The sequence below is a fragment of the Microtus oregoni genome, unplaced genomic scaffold, assembly GCF_018167655.1.
Source record: "Microtus oregoni isolate MIOR12 unplaced genomic scaffold, Mior012 000011F_ref0000422, whole genome shotgun sequence".
Lineage (NCBI taxonomy): Eukaryota > Metazoa > Chordata > Mammalia > Rodentia > Cricetidae > Microtus > Microtus oregoni.
Genome location: NW_024543070.1, coordinates 15,810,010 through 15,826,899, shown reverse-complemented (window position 1 = coordinate 15,826,899; position 16,890 = coordinate 15,810,010). Strand labels below are relative to the sequence as shown.

Here is a 16,890-nt window from a genome sequence, read left to right as displayed (position 1 = left end):
TAAATTCTGAAATCCTGTTCAAAACTTGCCTTGTTTGGAAACCATATTGGTATCACAGTGCTTGTGGTTTGGTAATCTTTATTTTAAAAGTCCCAAATTGCAGTCATAGCAGTGCTGGCCGTTTAGATATGCCAAAGAGAAGCCACATGCTTTTAATGAAAGGTGAAAGCTTTCACACAATAATGAAAGAAAAAAATTCCATGGGCTGGAGAGATGGCTCAGAGGGTAAGAACACTGGCTGTTCTTTCAGAGGTCCCGAGTTCAATTCCCAGCAACCACATGGTGGCTCACAACCATCTGTATTGTAATGAAACCTGGTGCCTTCCTTGCCAGCAGTACATTGTATGCTTAATTTAAAAAAAAAAAAAAAAAAAAGTTGCTTTAAAAAAAGAAAAAAATTCCATACTGAGGTTTCTAAGATCTTTATAGCAGCAAGATTTTTTTAAAGAGCCATGTTTGTATAACTTATCACAGTATATTGTTAGTTCAGTGGCACTTATCATTAATCTTTTATTGTGCTCAATTCATAATCAAACTTTATCAAAGGTCCACATATATGGAAAGGCTGTATGTATGCATAAGCTTTGGAGCTGTCTGCCATTTAAAGCATTTGTGAGGGTCTTGAACACTATCTCTCATGGACAAAAAGGGAATACCACACTTTTATTCTCAGACTTTGGACACCAGGGCCTCCAAGAGAATAGACTAAGTTTACATTATTAGTTATCTTTGGAATCTAAATGAAAACCAAGGTCAGAATGGCTTAGCAAGTCAGAAAAAAATAGGGGAAGTTTTCATTCCTTACGAAAACAGGTCCCACCAGAGATGTTCATTAGATCAAATCAGCACTAGCAAGGAGAGCTGAATTTCAGCTGTACTGTAGTTCTTGCTCCCCTCGGGGTTAAAGACAGATGGTTCTGTATCACACTAAAACACAGCAGTGCTTCACAGGAGAGCATGAACTTCACATACATTTAATGCATTTACCCTGCCAATGGCACATTCTGGTTCATCCCGTGATCTTAAAGCTGATAGAGACCTGTGGCTGACTACTGCCACCCAGCATCCTGAGGGACTTTGTTTCATCCTGCCTGTCACAAAGCTGGGGAAAGACTCAAGTGTAAAAAGATGGTTTTACTGAATGCATATTGGTCTTGTTCTGTCATAACGTTAATCACTTTTGTTAGAGACCATCTGTGTTCTTTTTCTCTTTTACAAGACCTTCAGTTCTAACTTGCCAAAAGAATGCCTTGTGCCAATTCCTGGCACAGGTATAGGATTACCATGAAGTACCTGATACAAAGTTCAAAATTCAAGGTTAGGAACAAATTGGACTTCATTGGCAAGGAGACAGTAATGCCAACCAAATAATCACATCTAATGCTAAGTATATACAATGAAACTAGAAACATTCTTAGATGGGTACTTTGTGAAGTATTGCCAGGGTTATAAGGCATGCACCACCATGCCAGAGATTTCTAACAAAATGAAGAGTTACGTATGGTGGCACAAGCGTATTATCCTAGCCCTTGGGAGGCTGAAGGAGAAGAAGCGTTACTAAATCCAGCCTGAGCTATATACCAAACAGTCCTCAAAACCCTCAAAATCCATTTGTGTGTGTGCGCGCACATGCACACTTGGAAAATAAGGAGTCGGAAGCGAACAGAGAACTTTACAGTTTTTTTTTCCATTAGAAGAAGTCATTTTTCATTTCTTGTAAACTATTTCAAATTAGAAGTAAATAGACCATATTTTTAAAAATTATTATGGTGCTAGTAGATTGTTCAGTGGTTAAGAGCACTTGTTGCACTTTCAGGGAACTTGGGTTTGATTCCCAGCACCCCATGGTGTCTCACAACCATTTCTAACACCAGTTCTAGAGGATCTGATGCTTTCTTCCAAATTCTTCAGGCACCAAGCTTGATGCATGTCATACACATACAACAACACAGGCAAAACATGCACAGTAAATGAATGAATGAATGAACTAATTAATTTAAAAAGTATGTATATGTGGTCTAAGTGACAGTTGTGTTTTGTGTGCTCCTAAATTAATAAGTGAAATTGTTCTGTTAGGCTGCAATAAAGTCTCTGCCCTTTTCTTCTGCTGCTTTTTCCAGTTTTCCACCTATTTCCCTGGATACTTTGATGGCCAGTACTGGCTCTGGTGGGTGTTCTTGGTTTTAGGTAAGTGCTTTTAACTTTTTAAAGTAGAAAAACAATTATCGAATTAAAAAATGTCGTAGACAGCTAAGATTACTTTAATAAAGCCTCATCTCACTGTATTGTATTTACCATCAATTTAAAATACAATTTTTAGATTTTTTTCATTAAAGATTAGATAGTTTCCTAATGCATGCACGTTAAAATAAGAGTCTGTGAAGTGCTTTTCTAACCCATTTATGTATGATACATGGGGCATACTAATGCAGTATAGTGTGGCTTTTTTCTGCTTTTGAGTTATTTCTGCAGAGGGTTTGCAGACTCAGCCCTGAGTTGATTATTTGTGTACTGTATCCAACTGAATTAATTCCTGTATATTTGTGAGCCATCTTAAGTTAGACCTGTCAGTAGACCACCGATGAATGCACATAACTTCTGAAATTACGGGCTTTCCAGAATTCTGTAGTTCACCCTTGATAAAAAGACTTTATTTATATTAAAAAGAAGTTTTAAAATTATATACATACACCTACATACATATACATATGTTACATGCACACATGAAGGCAGTCTGATTATTTATTAATCTGTAGATTATGATTTATTTTATTTTTTATTTTAAATTATTTTCCTCCTAAATCATTAAAGCAATGAAATTAGCGTCGGGGTGAATTTTTTAATGTGTGTTTGTTATCTATAAAAAAATATGTGTGATTCAGTAAAGAAACCAATCTTTACTGCTGTCATGTTTACAAAGCAGTAGCCCCCGGTAGCCTTTAAAGGAGAGATGGCTCAGTGGTTAAAAGTTCATAGTATTTTTGCATATCCCAGCCAGCGGATGCAAACGGTGGTCCCTGATAAATCTATAGGAGGAAGAGAAATGGAAGAACAAAAGAGACACGAGAAATGAAGGCAAGACAGTATTTCTGATCAAGCCGTCAAGTTTATTATTTCTCAGAAGCTGAATGCACAGTGGCAAGGGGGAGGGGAGGTGTGTCAGGTCTGCTGGAATTCAGGCCTGGAGACCTCCCTAGCTGATGGGTAAATACTGGGGGGGCCTGTGATTGTTGACTAACAAAGGAAAATGCTAATGTTTTCTAAAAGCCTGGTGCCTGCTGGTCTCACTAGGCTAATGTCCTAGGACCAGAACTTGCCGGCAAAGGTGAATATCTTACTTGTGAGCTTAAGATGGCTGTAAACAAAATACAGATCTCAAAATACAGGTCTTTGCTTCCGGCATTTGCAGAGTACCCAAGTTTGATTCCCAACACCCATGTGTCTGCCTGTGAGAGCAGGCACACACCCCAACAAACAGTTACTTACGTAATTAAAGTTTATAAAAAGAAAAAATCGATTAGCACTAGACATCTTTGACATCATCGCTCTGTCTACTGAAAGCTCAGCACTCGTAACAAGACTCTTGGTTATGGCAAAAATCATTCCTTCCTTTTTAGACTTTTTTGTTTGTTTGTTTTGTTTGGGGGTTTTGTTTTGCTTTTTGTTTTTATTATTTTTTTTGAAACAAGGTGTCTATGTGGCCCTAGCTGCCCTGGAACTCAAACTGTAGACCAGGCTGGCCTTAAATTCAGAGCTCCACCTGCCTCTGCCTCCCAAGTGCTGGAATTAAAATGTGCAGCTACATCTGGCCTTCTTTGCGTGTATTTTTTTGTTTGTTTGTTTGGTTGGTTGTTGTTGTTTTTGAGTCCCAGTGTTGGCCAGGTTGGCCTTAAACTTGCTGTGTAACTGAGAATGACCTTGAACTACTGATCTTCCTGCCTAAGCCTCTCAAGTACTGTGTTATATGTACACACCATCATGCCTGGTATTCAGATTCGTAATTTGACTGTCTCCTATTTTTGAGACAAGATCTTGCTGTGCACCCTATCGCTGGCCAGCACTCACTGTGTAGATCAGGATGTCCTTGAACTTGATTTGATCTTCCTTCCTCTGCCTCCCAAGTGTTCACCACTGTATCTAGTTCCTGCCTTACACACCTTGAATCATCTGTTGAAGCTATTGGTGTACTGTTGCTTGTGAATCTGCCTGCTTAGCCCAACACCTACACCCAGCAGGAACTTGAGTTGAGACCTGCCTTTCTTAGCCATCAGATGAATCAGATGAGTGCATTCCTGACCCTGCATCTTACTTAGGAAATGCAAGTGGTCCATCGTGTTGCTTCCCACCTGAGTGGAGGCACTGAGGCATTGTCTACTCCTGCTCACTGGAATCTAATGATTCCAGAGAAAAAGGGTGAATTTCCTCCTCCCTGTAGTTCCACAAGTTTAGTAAAAATGAGTGGCATGAGAGTAGCTCGGGAGCAATCATTTATTGGCTTGTTCTCTAAGGTGGACTCCAAGAGAAAGGCTAGGTAGGATATTGAGCTCCGTGGCCTAGAAGCTCTAATCAAAGGGGAGACAGTAAACATTTTCACATGGGTTGTTGGCAATGTAATTTGAGGATTGATTTCTGTATTAGTGTTTCATGGAAGAGAGATTGATATTGTATTATTGATTATTCTTGCTGTGTTCTATTTATGTAATAACAGCAAAAAGGGGGTTTTGATGAGGCATTGTGACACATGACTTTAATCCCAGTACTTGGGAGGCAGAGGCAGGTGGATCTCTGAATTCAAGGCCAGCCTCATCTGCAGAGTGAGTTCAAGGATAACCAAGACTACACAGAGATTCTGTTTCAAATAAAAACCAAAAAAAAAAAAACCCTCAACGAACATGCTGGGGTAGGACTTTGTGTGCCTTTGTGTGTTTGTACCCTTTATTTGACGGGTGTGCTTGCATCCTCTCTTTGGGAGCTTCTGTAGGAATCTGTTCAGAGCACGTTCAACTTGGTGTCTGTAGTTAACCTACACTAGTAGTTTATTTACCCCATTTTTTATTATTGTTGCTATTATTTTGGTTCAAGACAGAACACTGTATATATAATACATAAATAAATCTTTAAAAAAAGAGAAATATTTTTTTAAAAAAGAGTTCTTTTCATCTTTTCTCCCAATATTCTTTTTTTTTTGTTTTGTTTTTTTTGTTTTGTTTTGTTTTTCGAGACAGGATTTCTCTGTGGTTTTGGAGCCTGTCCTGGAACTAGCTCTTGTAGACCTAGACCAGGCTGGTCTCTAACTCACAGAGATCCGCCTGCCTCTGCCTCCCAAGTGCTGGGATTGCTAAACTTTTCTTAGTAGTTGAAATATTTAGCAAAAATTCACCTGCATTCCCAAGTAGCACCTGTTGGTCCCTCCATTCCAGTGATGGAGCTCCCATTTCAGGAGAACAAGCATATGAGCATATGCTGTATTTCTGGTTTGAAATCAAACTGAATGGTATTATTAGTCTCAACACAGATATCTTGGTTTTTAATCAAAGAAAGAGGAATAGAGGAACTTTTCACCACTGAGTTTATTTTAAAATTCTTCAGACAAATTAGGTTAATAATTGCTTGGGGCTGGGAGAGAGAAGGTGGGAGCAGGTGACTGAACAACTACTAACTAAGGTCCAGGGGTTGGGAAGGTGATGACAAACATGCTGAAATTAGATCGTGAGCCTGGGAGCACTCAGGAGGTGGCCTGGTCTACAGAGTTACAGGAGAACTGAAGGACTGTTACACAGAGAAATCCTGTCTTGAAAAACAAAACAAGGGGCTGGAGAGATGGCTCTGCGGTTAAGAGCACTGACTGCTCTTCAGGAGGACCTGGGTTCAATTCTCAGCACTCACATGGCAACTCGCAACTGTTTGTAACTCTAAGATCTGACACCCTCAAACAGACTGCAGGTGAAAAACTAATATATAAAAAATTTAAAAATTAAAAAAAAAACAAGAAAAAACAAAAAAGTGAGATTGTGGTTGTTGTACAAGTCAGTCAGTAAATACATTAAAACTCGTGTATTGTATACAGTGAACTTTATAACATGCAAATTGTATCAGTAAAAATATTGAAATCTTGTTAGAGTGTCTCTGAAGAAGGTCATTGCAGGGGCGAATGTTTAAGCGTGGTACTATCAAACCTCCTGGAAGAGTAGAAAACTGGAGTTTACATAAGTGGATGCTGACATCTAGTGGACAGTATTGTGTACTGTTGGCAGAAAAAGAAATAACAAAAGATTAGAATTAAGCTGGAGAAAAGTAAAGTTGTATGTGCCTGTAATCCCAGAATACTCCAGAGATGGAGGCTGGAAAATTAGGAGTTCAAGACCAGCCTCTGTACTGAGACCATAGTCAGAAAACAAAACAACAAAACCCATTTGTAATCACTCCTTTTGATGTTAATTGTGTGGATTCTGTTTGGGGACTCAGCAGGGAGATTCTGTAGGCTTCCCAGTGAGGCTTCCACATGCAAATGTTTGGTTTTAGATTCCAGAACCTTTTGAGACCAATTAGATTCTATGCAAAAGAGGTGTTTACTTGAGATTATGTCTTCCCATTGAAAAGTGGACACTGTGATAGGAAAAACCCTGGAGAAGCCTGTATTAATAGGCTTCAGCAGGAAAATGACTTGTTCTTGTTACAAGGGGGTGGTTCTGGGGGACGAACTTAATGTAGGAATTAGAAGTTCATTCTTGACTTTATTTTTTATTTTTTATTTAGGCTTTCTCCTGTTTCTCAGAGGATTTATCAATTACGCAAAAGTTCGGAAGATGCCAGAAACTTTCTCAAATCTCCCCAGGACCAGAGTTCTCTTTATTTATTAAAGGTATTGAAGGAGGGATGGGGCGCTGTTTTCTAGTTGCATTGTGCTCATTTGATACATTGCAGAGTTCCGTTCAGTTCCGAGTGAGACTCTGCCGGGTATATAAACAGTAAGGAGGACATACAGACTCCTTGCCTTGTCACTTTTTATCAGAGGGGTGGCGTCTGCAGAAAGCTATTGATGAGGGTGAGGGAGAAGAGAAATCTTTTGCCAGCATAAAGGCAAGAATCGTAGTAGTAATAGGGGTGCAAGTAAGGTATTGATGGTGTGATTGAGTCCATAGGCCTCCTCCCTCATCACCAACCTCACAGAGCCCCAGAATGTCCTGCAGAGAATGCTCTGAGGGAAGTTGGCAGGCACGTTTGGGATAGGTCCTTTTCCTTGAGCTACTGACAAGCCCACTAAGGCATCCATTTCTTAAAATTAGTCATTGAGCCTTTCCAGCAGCCTGTTTTCAGGATCATACCCAGATTTCATCACTCTGGGGGAGAGGAAACTCAAATCCAAGGGAAGGAGAGACCTTCCCTTTACCCGGGACAGACCTAAGTCCTGAACCGCGTTTGATTCACAGTTTCCCCAGTGGCTGCCTCCCATCTTCATCCAGCAGCTACCTGAAGGGTGAGGTCGCTTGAGAAAGAATATAGCAGGCTTCTCTCTGACAAGGCAGACTGCCTTTGTGGACTTGATTCTCTGCCCCTTGGGCTGTGGGGATTTATATATTTGATAGAATAAAGCCTTAAACATCGGTCCTATTGAAGGTTCAGAAAAGGCGTGTGTAGCAGCTGTCACAAATCTTAATTGATGGTAGGATTCAGGTTGTAGAATCATGTGGGAGACGACTTGAGGGTGGCTGTGGGTTCTCATTGTAAACAGTGCTGAAGTCACCGACAGGTACCCTCCAAAGCATCACTGCTAACCACAGTAACCTAGTGGGACAGGCTTAACTGCCCTGCAGGAACGTGATGATAGCTATGAATTTCCTGGAATACCTTATTGTCCATCATCTTCATTTTTCATTTACAAGGACATTAGACAGGCTTGGGCTTATAGCTCAGTGTACAAGGTTTAATTCCTCCTTGAGAAGGAAAGGGAGGAATAGGAGAAGCACGGAAGGTTTGAGTATGCTGGGGAATTTTGCACTTTTTTCATCTTCTTATATAGAAGAAATAGGAACTGCCTAACACTCTGTTTTCCTGTGTTAGGGATTTTGATGGGAATCATTATTCTATAGCTTTGATGGTAAAGTTGGTTTTTTGTGTGTTTTTTGTTTGTTTGTTTTGGGGTTTTTTTTGGTTTTTCGAGACAGGGTTTCTCTGTGGCTTTGGAGCCTGTCCTGGAACTAGCTCTGTAGACCAGGCTGGTATCGAACTCACAGAGGTCCGCCTGCCTCTACCTCCCGAGTGCTGGGATTAAAGGCGTGCGCCACCATCGCCCGGCTTGTTTTTTTTTTTCTTTTTAAATTGATATTTATTGAGCTCTACATTTTTATCTGCTCCTCTCCCTGCCTCTCACCACCCCCCTTCAATCCTCCCCCAAGGTCTCCATGCTCCCAATTTACTCAGGAGATCTTGTCTTTTTATACTTCCCATGTAGATTATATCTATGTAAGTCTCTCTTAGGGTCCTCATTGTTGTCTAAGTTCTCTGGGATTGTGGTTTGTAGGCTGATTTTCTTTGCTTTATGGTTAAAAATCACCTATGAGTGAGTACATGTGATAATTGTCTTTCTTTGTCTAGGTTACCTCACTCAAAATAATGTTTTCTAGCTCCATCCATTTTCCTGCAAAATTCAAGATGTCGTTATTTTTTTCTGCTGCGTGGTGCTCCATTGTGTAAATGTACCACATTTTTCTTATCCATTCTTCGATCGAGGGGCATTTAGGTTGTTTCCAGGTTTTGGCTATGGCAAACAAAGCTGCTGTGAGCATAGTTGAGAATATGTACTTGTGGACGATTGAGCATCCTTTGGATATATACCTAAAAGTGGTATTATTGGGTCTTGAAGGTTGTTTCCTAATTTTTTGAGAAATCGCCACACTGACATCCAAAGGGGTTGTACCAGTTTGCATTCCCACCAGCAATGCACAAGTGTTCCCTTTACTCCACAACCTTTCCAGCATAAGTTGTCATCAGTGTTTTTGATCTTGGCCATTCTTACAGGTGGAAGATAGAATCTCAGAGTTGTTTTGACTTGCATTTCTCTGATGACTAAGGATGTTGAACATTTCCTTAAGTGTCTTTCAACCATTTTAGATTCCTCTGTTGAGAGTCTCTGTTGAGACTCTGTTTAGGCCTGTACTCCAATTTTTTTTATTGGATTATGTGATCTTTTGGTGTCCAATTTCTTGAGTTCTTTGTATATTTTGGAGATCAGATCTCTGTCTGATGTGGGATTAGTGAAGATCTTTTCCCATTTTGTAGGCTGTCGTTTTGTCTTGTTGACCATGTCCTTTGCTTTACAGAAGCTTTTCAGTTTCAGGAGGTCCCATTTATTAATTGTTTCTCTCAGTGTCTGTGCTGCTGGGGTTCTATTTAGGAAGTGGTTCCCTGTGCCAATGTGTTCAGGTGTACTTCCCACTTTCTCTTCAATAAGGTTCAGTGTGGTTGACTTTATGTTGAGGTCTTTGATCCATTTGAACTTGAGTTTTGTGCATGGTGATAGATATGGGTCTTTTTTCATTTTGCTATGTGTGGATATCCAGTTATGCCAGCACCACTTGTTAAATATGCTTTTTCCCCCCATTTGATATTTTTTGCTTCTTTATCAAATATCAGGTGTTCAATTGTGGATGCGTAGATTGATATCCGGGTCTTCTGTTCAGTTCCATTGGTCCTCCTGTCTGTTCTTATGCCAGTACCAGGCTGTTTTCAGTACTGAAGCTCTGTAGTAGAGTTTGAAGTCAGGGATTGTGATGCCTCCAGAAGTTCTTTTATTGTACAGGATTGTTTTGGATTTGCTTTTCCAAATGAAGTTGAGTGTCGTTCTTTCTAGGTATTTGAAGAATTTTGCTGGGATTTTGATGGGAGATTGTTAAATTTGGGGGATATTTCTGAGTAGTCTAGATTGAAAGTCATGAATCTGGGGCTGGAGAGATGGCTCAGTGGTTAAGAGCACTGGCTGCTCTTCCAGAGGTCCTGAGTTCAATTTCCAGCAACCATATGGTGGCTCACAACCATCTGTAATGAGATCTGGCACCCTCTTCTGGTGTGCGGTCATATATGCAGGCAGAATGTTATATACATAATAAATAAATAAATAAATCTTTAAAAGAAAGTCATGAATCCGCCGGGTTATGATTTGCAGCACCAGTCTTCAGGACAGTGCCGGTGCTGTGGGAGCTGGTCAGGAACTGGTTTGAGCAAGGCTGCTGCAGTGTGCTTTAGAGGTAGTCAGAAAAAAGGAAAATATAATACCAGTGAATAAGAGCCCTCTGAGGGCACCAGAACAGTTCCTTGCTTTCTGCCTAGCGTCAGTGTACTGGTTAGTATGAAATCACTCAAATAGGCCCAGAGAGTCTAGAGCGTCAGGTGAAGGGGATGGATTGGAAAGCAGTGCTTTTAGTTTTAATTGCTTCCTTACCAATTAGCTCTCAGAGAATTCTTAGGAGGGAAATGGTTAGGTCTGTAGGTATGAGTGATCTTTGCTTATTGAAAAGACTAAAACCTTTGTCCAGATCCACATGTAGAACACTTGTTTTCTTTAGTTGACAGACAATTTGGTTAGAAGTTACAGTAAAACCATCATGTGAAGTATTATGGCATTACTCCATTGCATCTGACTTTCTTTCGTGGTGATATCCTTCATTAGAAGCTAGCTGTAGGCTTACCTGTGCCAGAAAGACCGCAGGTACAGAATTTCAGAAGTAACTCTATGGTAGAAAGTAACACACCTTTCATTCTGGATTCAGTTTGGTGCTTACAGAGGCTGTTAGAACAGAGACTTCTCTTATTGTGCTGTGTTGTGCTGGGAGTCTCTGAATTTGAGGTCAGCCTGGTCTACATAGTTCCAGGACAGCCAGGGCTTTGTAGAGAGACTCTGTCTAAAAACATAAACCAAAAGGAAGAGAGACTTCTAGGATATCCAGTATATAGGACAAACAAAAATAACTATAAAGTGTTCCCAGTAGACTGAACCCATGGGGGCTGGAGCAATGGCTCTGCAGTTAAAAACACTTGCTCTTCCAGAGGACCGGGTTTTGGTTGCCAGCTGTCCTGGAACTCTGTACTTCAGACTGGCCTCAAACTCAAATATTCACCTGCCTCTGCCTCCCAAGTGCTGAGATAAAAGGTATATGCCACCACTACCTGGACCATAAGTTTCTTAAAGAAAAAGGCCGTCTTTAACCAACTGAAGCAGGAGTTAGAGTTTGTGACTATGGTAGAGCAGTAATCAAACACCCTTTCACAGCTCACTCAGGCTCTAGGGAAAATGGTACACTGATAGCTTGCCATCCACAGTCCCACAACTGGGAAGACTGAGACAGGAGGATGATACCGAGTTAGATATAGGAGGTAGTGAGTTACAGGCAAGCTTTGAATATGTCTCAGTAAAACAAGTGAAAAAGTGCATAGTTAACTAAATAACTCAACACTTTTCCCTCTTTGCAAGAAAAGTCAGCAGAGGTCTCTATGAGTGGGCGTAGTGATATCAGTTGTGGCCATGGAAGTGGCAGAAAGAGCCTGTACCTTTTATATTACTCAAGTGATAATGTTCTTCCTTCACTGAAAGTGTGCTTTTATAGAATACACCTTGGTACATAATACAAGGGCAAGCTGCTGTTGCTGGAGAACTCTGTGGCACACCAGAGCATGTGCACAGTGCACAGGGAAGAAGCACGGTGCATTGCACAGCTTTTTTTTTTTAAAGCTGCATTAACCCTTTATACTTTTGAACTTGAAAAACTTTTTTTGAGAATTTCATGCAGGAATACTGTCTTTTTATCTTCACCTCTTCCCTTCCAACTATTCCTGCATCTCAGAGCTCTGTCAAATTATTATTACACATGTATGTTATATACACACACAAAACTTGCTGAGGCCATTTAGTGTTCCTCCAATTTTTCAAACTTCTGTGTTTTTTTTTTTAGGGGGTGTTTTTGTGTTTGTTTGTTTTTGGTTGGAGTCCTGTTAAAGCTGTTTATAAAGCAGCAGGGACTAACTGGTGGGAAAGTTACCTGTATTCCAGTGTGTCCTGCAGTTGGACTTGGTGGTCATTGACTCTTGGTTTTCATCTGCTCATCAAAACTGATGAAGGGGGAATGACTTGAGTTTGTTAGGCCTCTGTAGAATGGCCTCCAGGCAGGAGCCATAGGTTCTTTCTGTTTGTGCTCACATTTCCAGTCTGAGTCCTCCGGTGTCGATGGTGAGTTGTGGTCTGTCACTTTGTCTTCTTGGTGTGAAAAGCAATCCATACCAGTGATCTACCAGACAGGAATGAATCTGGAGTCGTGGCAGATGTTGGCAGTTTCCCTGACTATTTGAATCTTCTTTGCATGTTGGTGCCTTTTAAGCTTATATAGTCTAAGGAGAAACAAAACAAAAGGGACAGCAAGGTTTTGTGTGGTTTTTACCACACTCTAGAGAGATGGGAAAGGGGACACTAAAGACTCATATCATAGATGATCCCATCCATTGTCATGCAGCATTGGGTGCCAAAAAGTAGTTCCCTTATACTTGTTAAAGTAATTGGTATGTGTGTCCCTAGTGCTCTTTCTTTGGGCGTTACAATGAGGAGTTACTCAACGTTTTTCCCCACACCACCTCCACAAGAACTAAACCAGTGTATTTGTACAGGGCTGGGACTGTGATCAGTGACACATCTCTGAGTTCAGTTCCCAGCCCAGGAGAGGAGGGTAGGGACACACATGGACACAGACATCATCTTGAAAGTATACATCTCAGGTGCTGGAGAGATAGCTCAATGGTTAAGGGCACTGCCTGTTCTTCCAGATGACCTGGGTTCAATTCCCAGCAACCACATGGCAGCTCACAACTGCTTGTAATTCTAGTTCCAAGGGATTTGACACCTTCACACCAATGCACATAAAATAAAGTTAAATACATTTTAAAAAATTTAAAAAAAGAAAGTATACTTGCCTGTCATATTAGTTTTTAAAAGTTGATTAGGAATTGCATATTGTTGTGATCCAGCTACCCTCACTCCCCCTGACTGACAGCGGAACTTTCTCGTGGTCTGTAATTGACAAGGATGTTTGTATTCTTTCTGGCTGTTGGGTCTGCACAGAAGGAACAGAGGTATAAAAGGTTGCTGGGCAAAATAAAGGTTGCTGTTCTTCCACTTGAAAAGAAGCCTCCATGTGTCAATCCCGGCACCCCCCACCAATCTTAGCTATCCAGGCTGTGCTGGCTGCAGCAGCATACATTCTGAAAAACAGGCTTCCCGCACACATTGGTTTGAAGTTTTCTGCAGCATATTTGTAGGCTAGGACAGGTGAGTTTACTATGCTCACTTTTTAACTTTGCTACAGTCTACAGAGAGAGTGACATCATTGGTATCCTCACTGGAATTCACTGTGTGAGAGCTGACAGAATCATCAAGTGAATGCTAACAACAGGCAGATTAGGAGATGGTCCTGTTTTAGTCTATCCTAAGGAGAATAGCTGTAGGATGAAGAACCACTGCTTCCATTTTGTGCTTTTTTTAGAACAGAAGAGAAAAGAGTGAGAAACTCCTGATCTCTTTTTTTTTTTTTTTTTTTTTTTTTTTTATTTTTCGAGACAGGGTTTCTCCGTAGCTTTTGGTTCCTGTCCTGGAACTAGCTCTTGTAGACCAGGCTGGCCTCGAACTCACAGAGATCCGCCTGCCTCTGCCTCCCGAGTGCTGGGATTAAAGGCGTGCGCCACCACCGCCCGGCTTTTTTTTTTTTTTTTTTTTTTTTTTTTTTTTTTTTTTTTTAGAGAAAAAACATCCTGGGGCTGGAGAGTTAGCTCAGCAGTTAAGAGCACTTGCTGCTCTTCCAGAGGACCAGGGTTCAATTCTCAGCACCCACATGGTGGTCAAAACCATCTTTAACTGCAGTGTCCTTTTCTGACCTCGGAGAGCACTGCACACATGTGGTGCACAGATGGACATGCAGACAAAACACCCATGCACATAAAATAAAATTCTCTCTTTAGAGAGAATGTATCAGTTATTTATAGTGTGGGGGGGCACTTGATGTTAAGAACTGAAAGTTGGGGGCTGGAGAGATGGCTCAGTGGTTAAGAGCATTGCCTGCTCTTCCAAAGGTCCTGAGTTCAATTCCCAGCAACCATATGGTGGCTCACAACCATCCGTAATGGGGTCTGGTGCCCTCTTCTGGCCTGCAGGCATACACACAGACAGAACACTGTATACATAATAAATAAATAAATAAAATATTAAAAAAAAAAGAACTGAAAGTTGACTGTTTATTGGCTACTATGATGTCCATGTATAGTAATCTTCAAATTATGTGCTTCTAGTCAAAATAGCAGGCTCACTAGAGATTGACTATTCAATGTCCTTCTTTGGCAGATGGTTTCTGGCAAAGGCCTTCCTGCACTGATGAAGTCCCTTGAGAAGCGCGTGCACCTGCAGGAAGTGAATCACCACCAGAATGGAGGAACAGTCACCTGCTTTAAAAAATAAAAGTACTGTTGAAAAAGATCATTTCTCTCTCTTTGTTCCTAGGTGTAAAATGTTAATAGTTAATGCAGAATTCTGTAATCATCGAATCATTAGTGGTTAATGTTTGAAAAAGCTCTTGCAATCAAGTCTGTGATGTATTATTAATAATGCCTTATATATTGTTTGTAGTCATTTTAAATAGCATGAGCCATGCCCCTGTAGTCAGTAGGGGGCAATCTTGCTTTATTCATTCTCCATCTCAAAGCAGATTTGAAATTACAGATTAGTGTAAGCTATGCATAAAGCTGGCTGTTTGAAAGGGGGTTTTCTCAAAAGTCAAAACTTTGGTTATGACTGCATTTCTGCACATAGTCCATATTTCCTGTTCAAATTAATCTAGAAATATGTTAAATTGTACTGTGTGTGAACACCTGGAAGCAAAACCATAGTGCAAAAGTCATTGTAGTGTTAAAAAGATGTTCTCAATTGGTACATAAGCATTAATTTTTCATAGTCTCTACTCAGAAATTACCTTTTCATTCTGTAGTTCTGTGTATAAAGGAATTCTAAAGGCATTTGTTGTTGTATAAAATGGAAAGGGCAAAGGCAGATTCAGATGAAATACAAAACATTATTCTGGAAACGGGCTAGAATCCCAGAGGGTCAGAAACCAAGAATTAGCTTGGAACTTTTGAGAGGATCCCTAACATTCTGTACTCCTTGCTTTTACAACTGTTATAACTATAGAATGATGTGCTTGCTGCCCAAGTGCTAGCTCACTTTGGTTGCTATATTAAACTGTAAATACAATAGAACATTAATAAATGTCTCTTGTGTAGCACCTTTTACTGTAATCAGCGTTTAATTTTGGAGTTTAAAGTTCTTGACTGTGACTGCATTTTCTAATCTTATACAGTAATCCAGAATATATTCTAAAAATTAAAACTTTGTGTGTTAATTATGGTTTTATTGCTGTGGAAAAAAAATATATCACAGCCAAGCCAGGCATGGTGCATGCATGCCTTTAATCTCAACTCTCGGGAGGCAGAGGCAGTCAGATCTCTGAGTTCCAGGACAGCCAGTCTTACACAGAGAAACCTTGTCTCAAAAAAAAAAAAAAACTGCTTGGGGAAGAAAGTGTTTATTTCAGTTTATAGTTCCACAACACAGTCCACCACTGAGGGAAGTCAGGGTAAGAACTCAAGGCAGGGACCTGCAGGAGGGAACTGGAGCAGAGGCCATGGAAAAGTGCTGCTTGCTGGTTTATCTTCCATGGCTCCCAGGACCTCCTGTCCACAGTGAACTGGGCCCTCCCAAACCTATTGTCAGTTAAGAAAATGCACACAGCCAGTCTGGAGGTGGGTTCCTTCTTGGGTCAAGCTGTCATAAAACTGGCCAACACAACAATGATTTCACTTCTGCAACACAGTTCATGTTTGTACACTCACAAATTGGAATACAAGTCTCCCCTTTCATGTCTCACTCTTTACGTTCCCACAAACATTGCCCCTACAAAAGACATTAGACCAAAGTAGAAAGAGCATGGCGAGCCTGCAGAAGCTGCTGTGGAACTCGCAGTCGGCTTCCTTCTGGTGCCACCACCATAGAAAGCCTGCGTGGATCACTGACTGCCTTCCTCTGTTTAACACAGCCTATGACTTCAGGAATGAATGAACGGGAAAGGGTCCTGATGCCTCCACATTTTTATTGCTATTTACTTGTATTAATTTAAAGACAAGTGGTAGTCATATTAGCCTTTTTTTTTTGCACCATATTCTACTTAGATGAAATATAAAGAAAAATATGCCACAAGGTTTCAAAATAGCTTGTAAACCAGCACTAGCATGTATGGTAGTTATAAAAGTGCTCATTTGTCTGCTGCCTGGGAAGAACCTAGGAAGTCTTTGGGGTATTAGTATATAATACATAGAAACATTAAATTGTCTGAAACTAAACAAACATCAGAGCCTCCTGGAATTGCTTTGTTATTTGTTATTGTATTATTTTACTTTATTTGTTTATTGGGTTATTGGAGACAGGGTTTCTCTGTGTGTAACAGCCCTAGCTGTCTTGGGACTCACTCTGTAGACCAGGCTGGTCTTGAACTCACAGAGATCCGCCTGCCTCTGCCTCCTGAGCACTGGGATTAAAGGCGTGCGCCACTGCCGGTCATTTTTTTTTATTTTTTGAGACAGGTGCTCACTAATGTAACTTTAGCTGGCCTGAAATCTAATGTAGACCAAGTTGGCCTTGAACTTACATCAGCCCTCAAGCCTTTGCCTTCCGAGTGCTGTCTTACAGATGTGTGTCACTGCACCCTGCCTAGATTGACACATCAATAGTCGCAACTAGATTGTTGGTTATTGTGGTGTATTCTTGTTCTGTTTTGTTTGAGGGGCTTCCTGTTGAGCCCATGCTGCCAT

The 16,890-nt window shown here is 40.7% G+C and overlaps 1 protein-coding gene across 1 annotated transcript in view; it reads left to right on the top strand.

The window, feature by feature from the left end:
- Ndfip1 (Nedd4 family interacting protein 1) overlaps positions 1 to 15,308 on the top strand; it is a 48,176-nt gene extending 32,868 nt beyond the window's left edge. The window contains exons 6-8 of the mRNA XM_041660237.1: positions 2,121 to 2,187; positions 6,757 to 6,862; positions 14,375 to 15,308. Of these exons, the coding sequence (XP_041516171.1) occupies positions 2,121 to 2,187; positions 6,757 to 6,860 (171 nt within the window). The 3' untranslated portion in view covers positions 6,861 to 6,862; positions 14,375 to 15,308. The remainder of the gene's footprint in view (positions 1 to 2,120; positions 2,188 to 6,756; positions 6,863 to 14,374) is intronic.
- Positions 15,309 to 16,890: the final 1,582 nt, after the last annotated feature.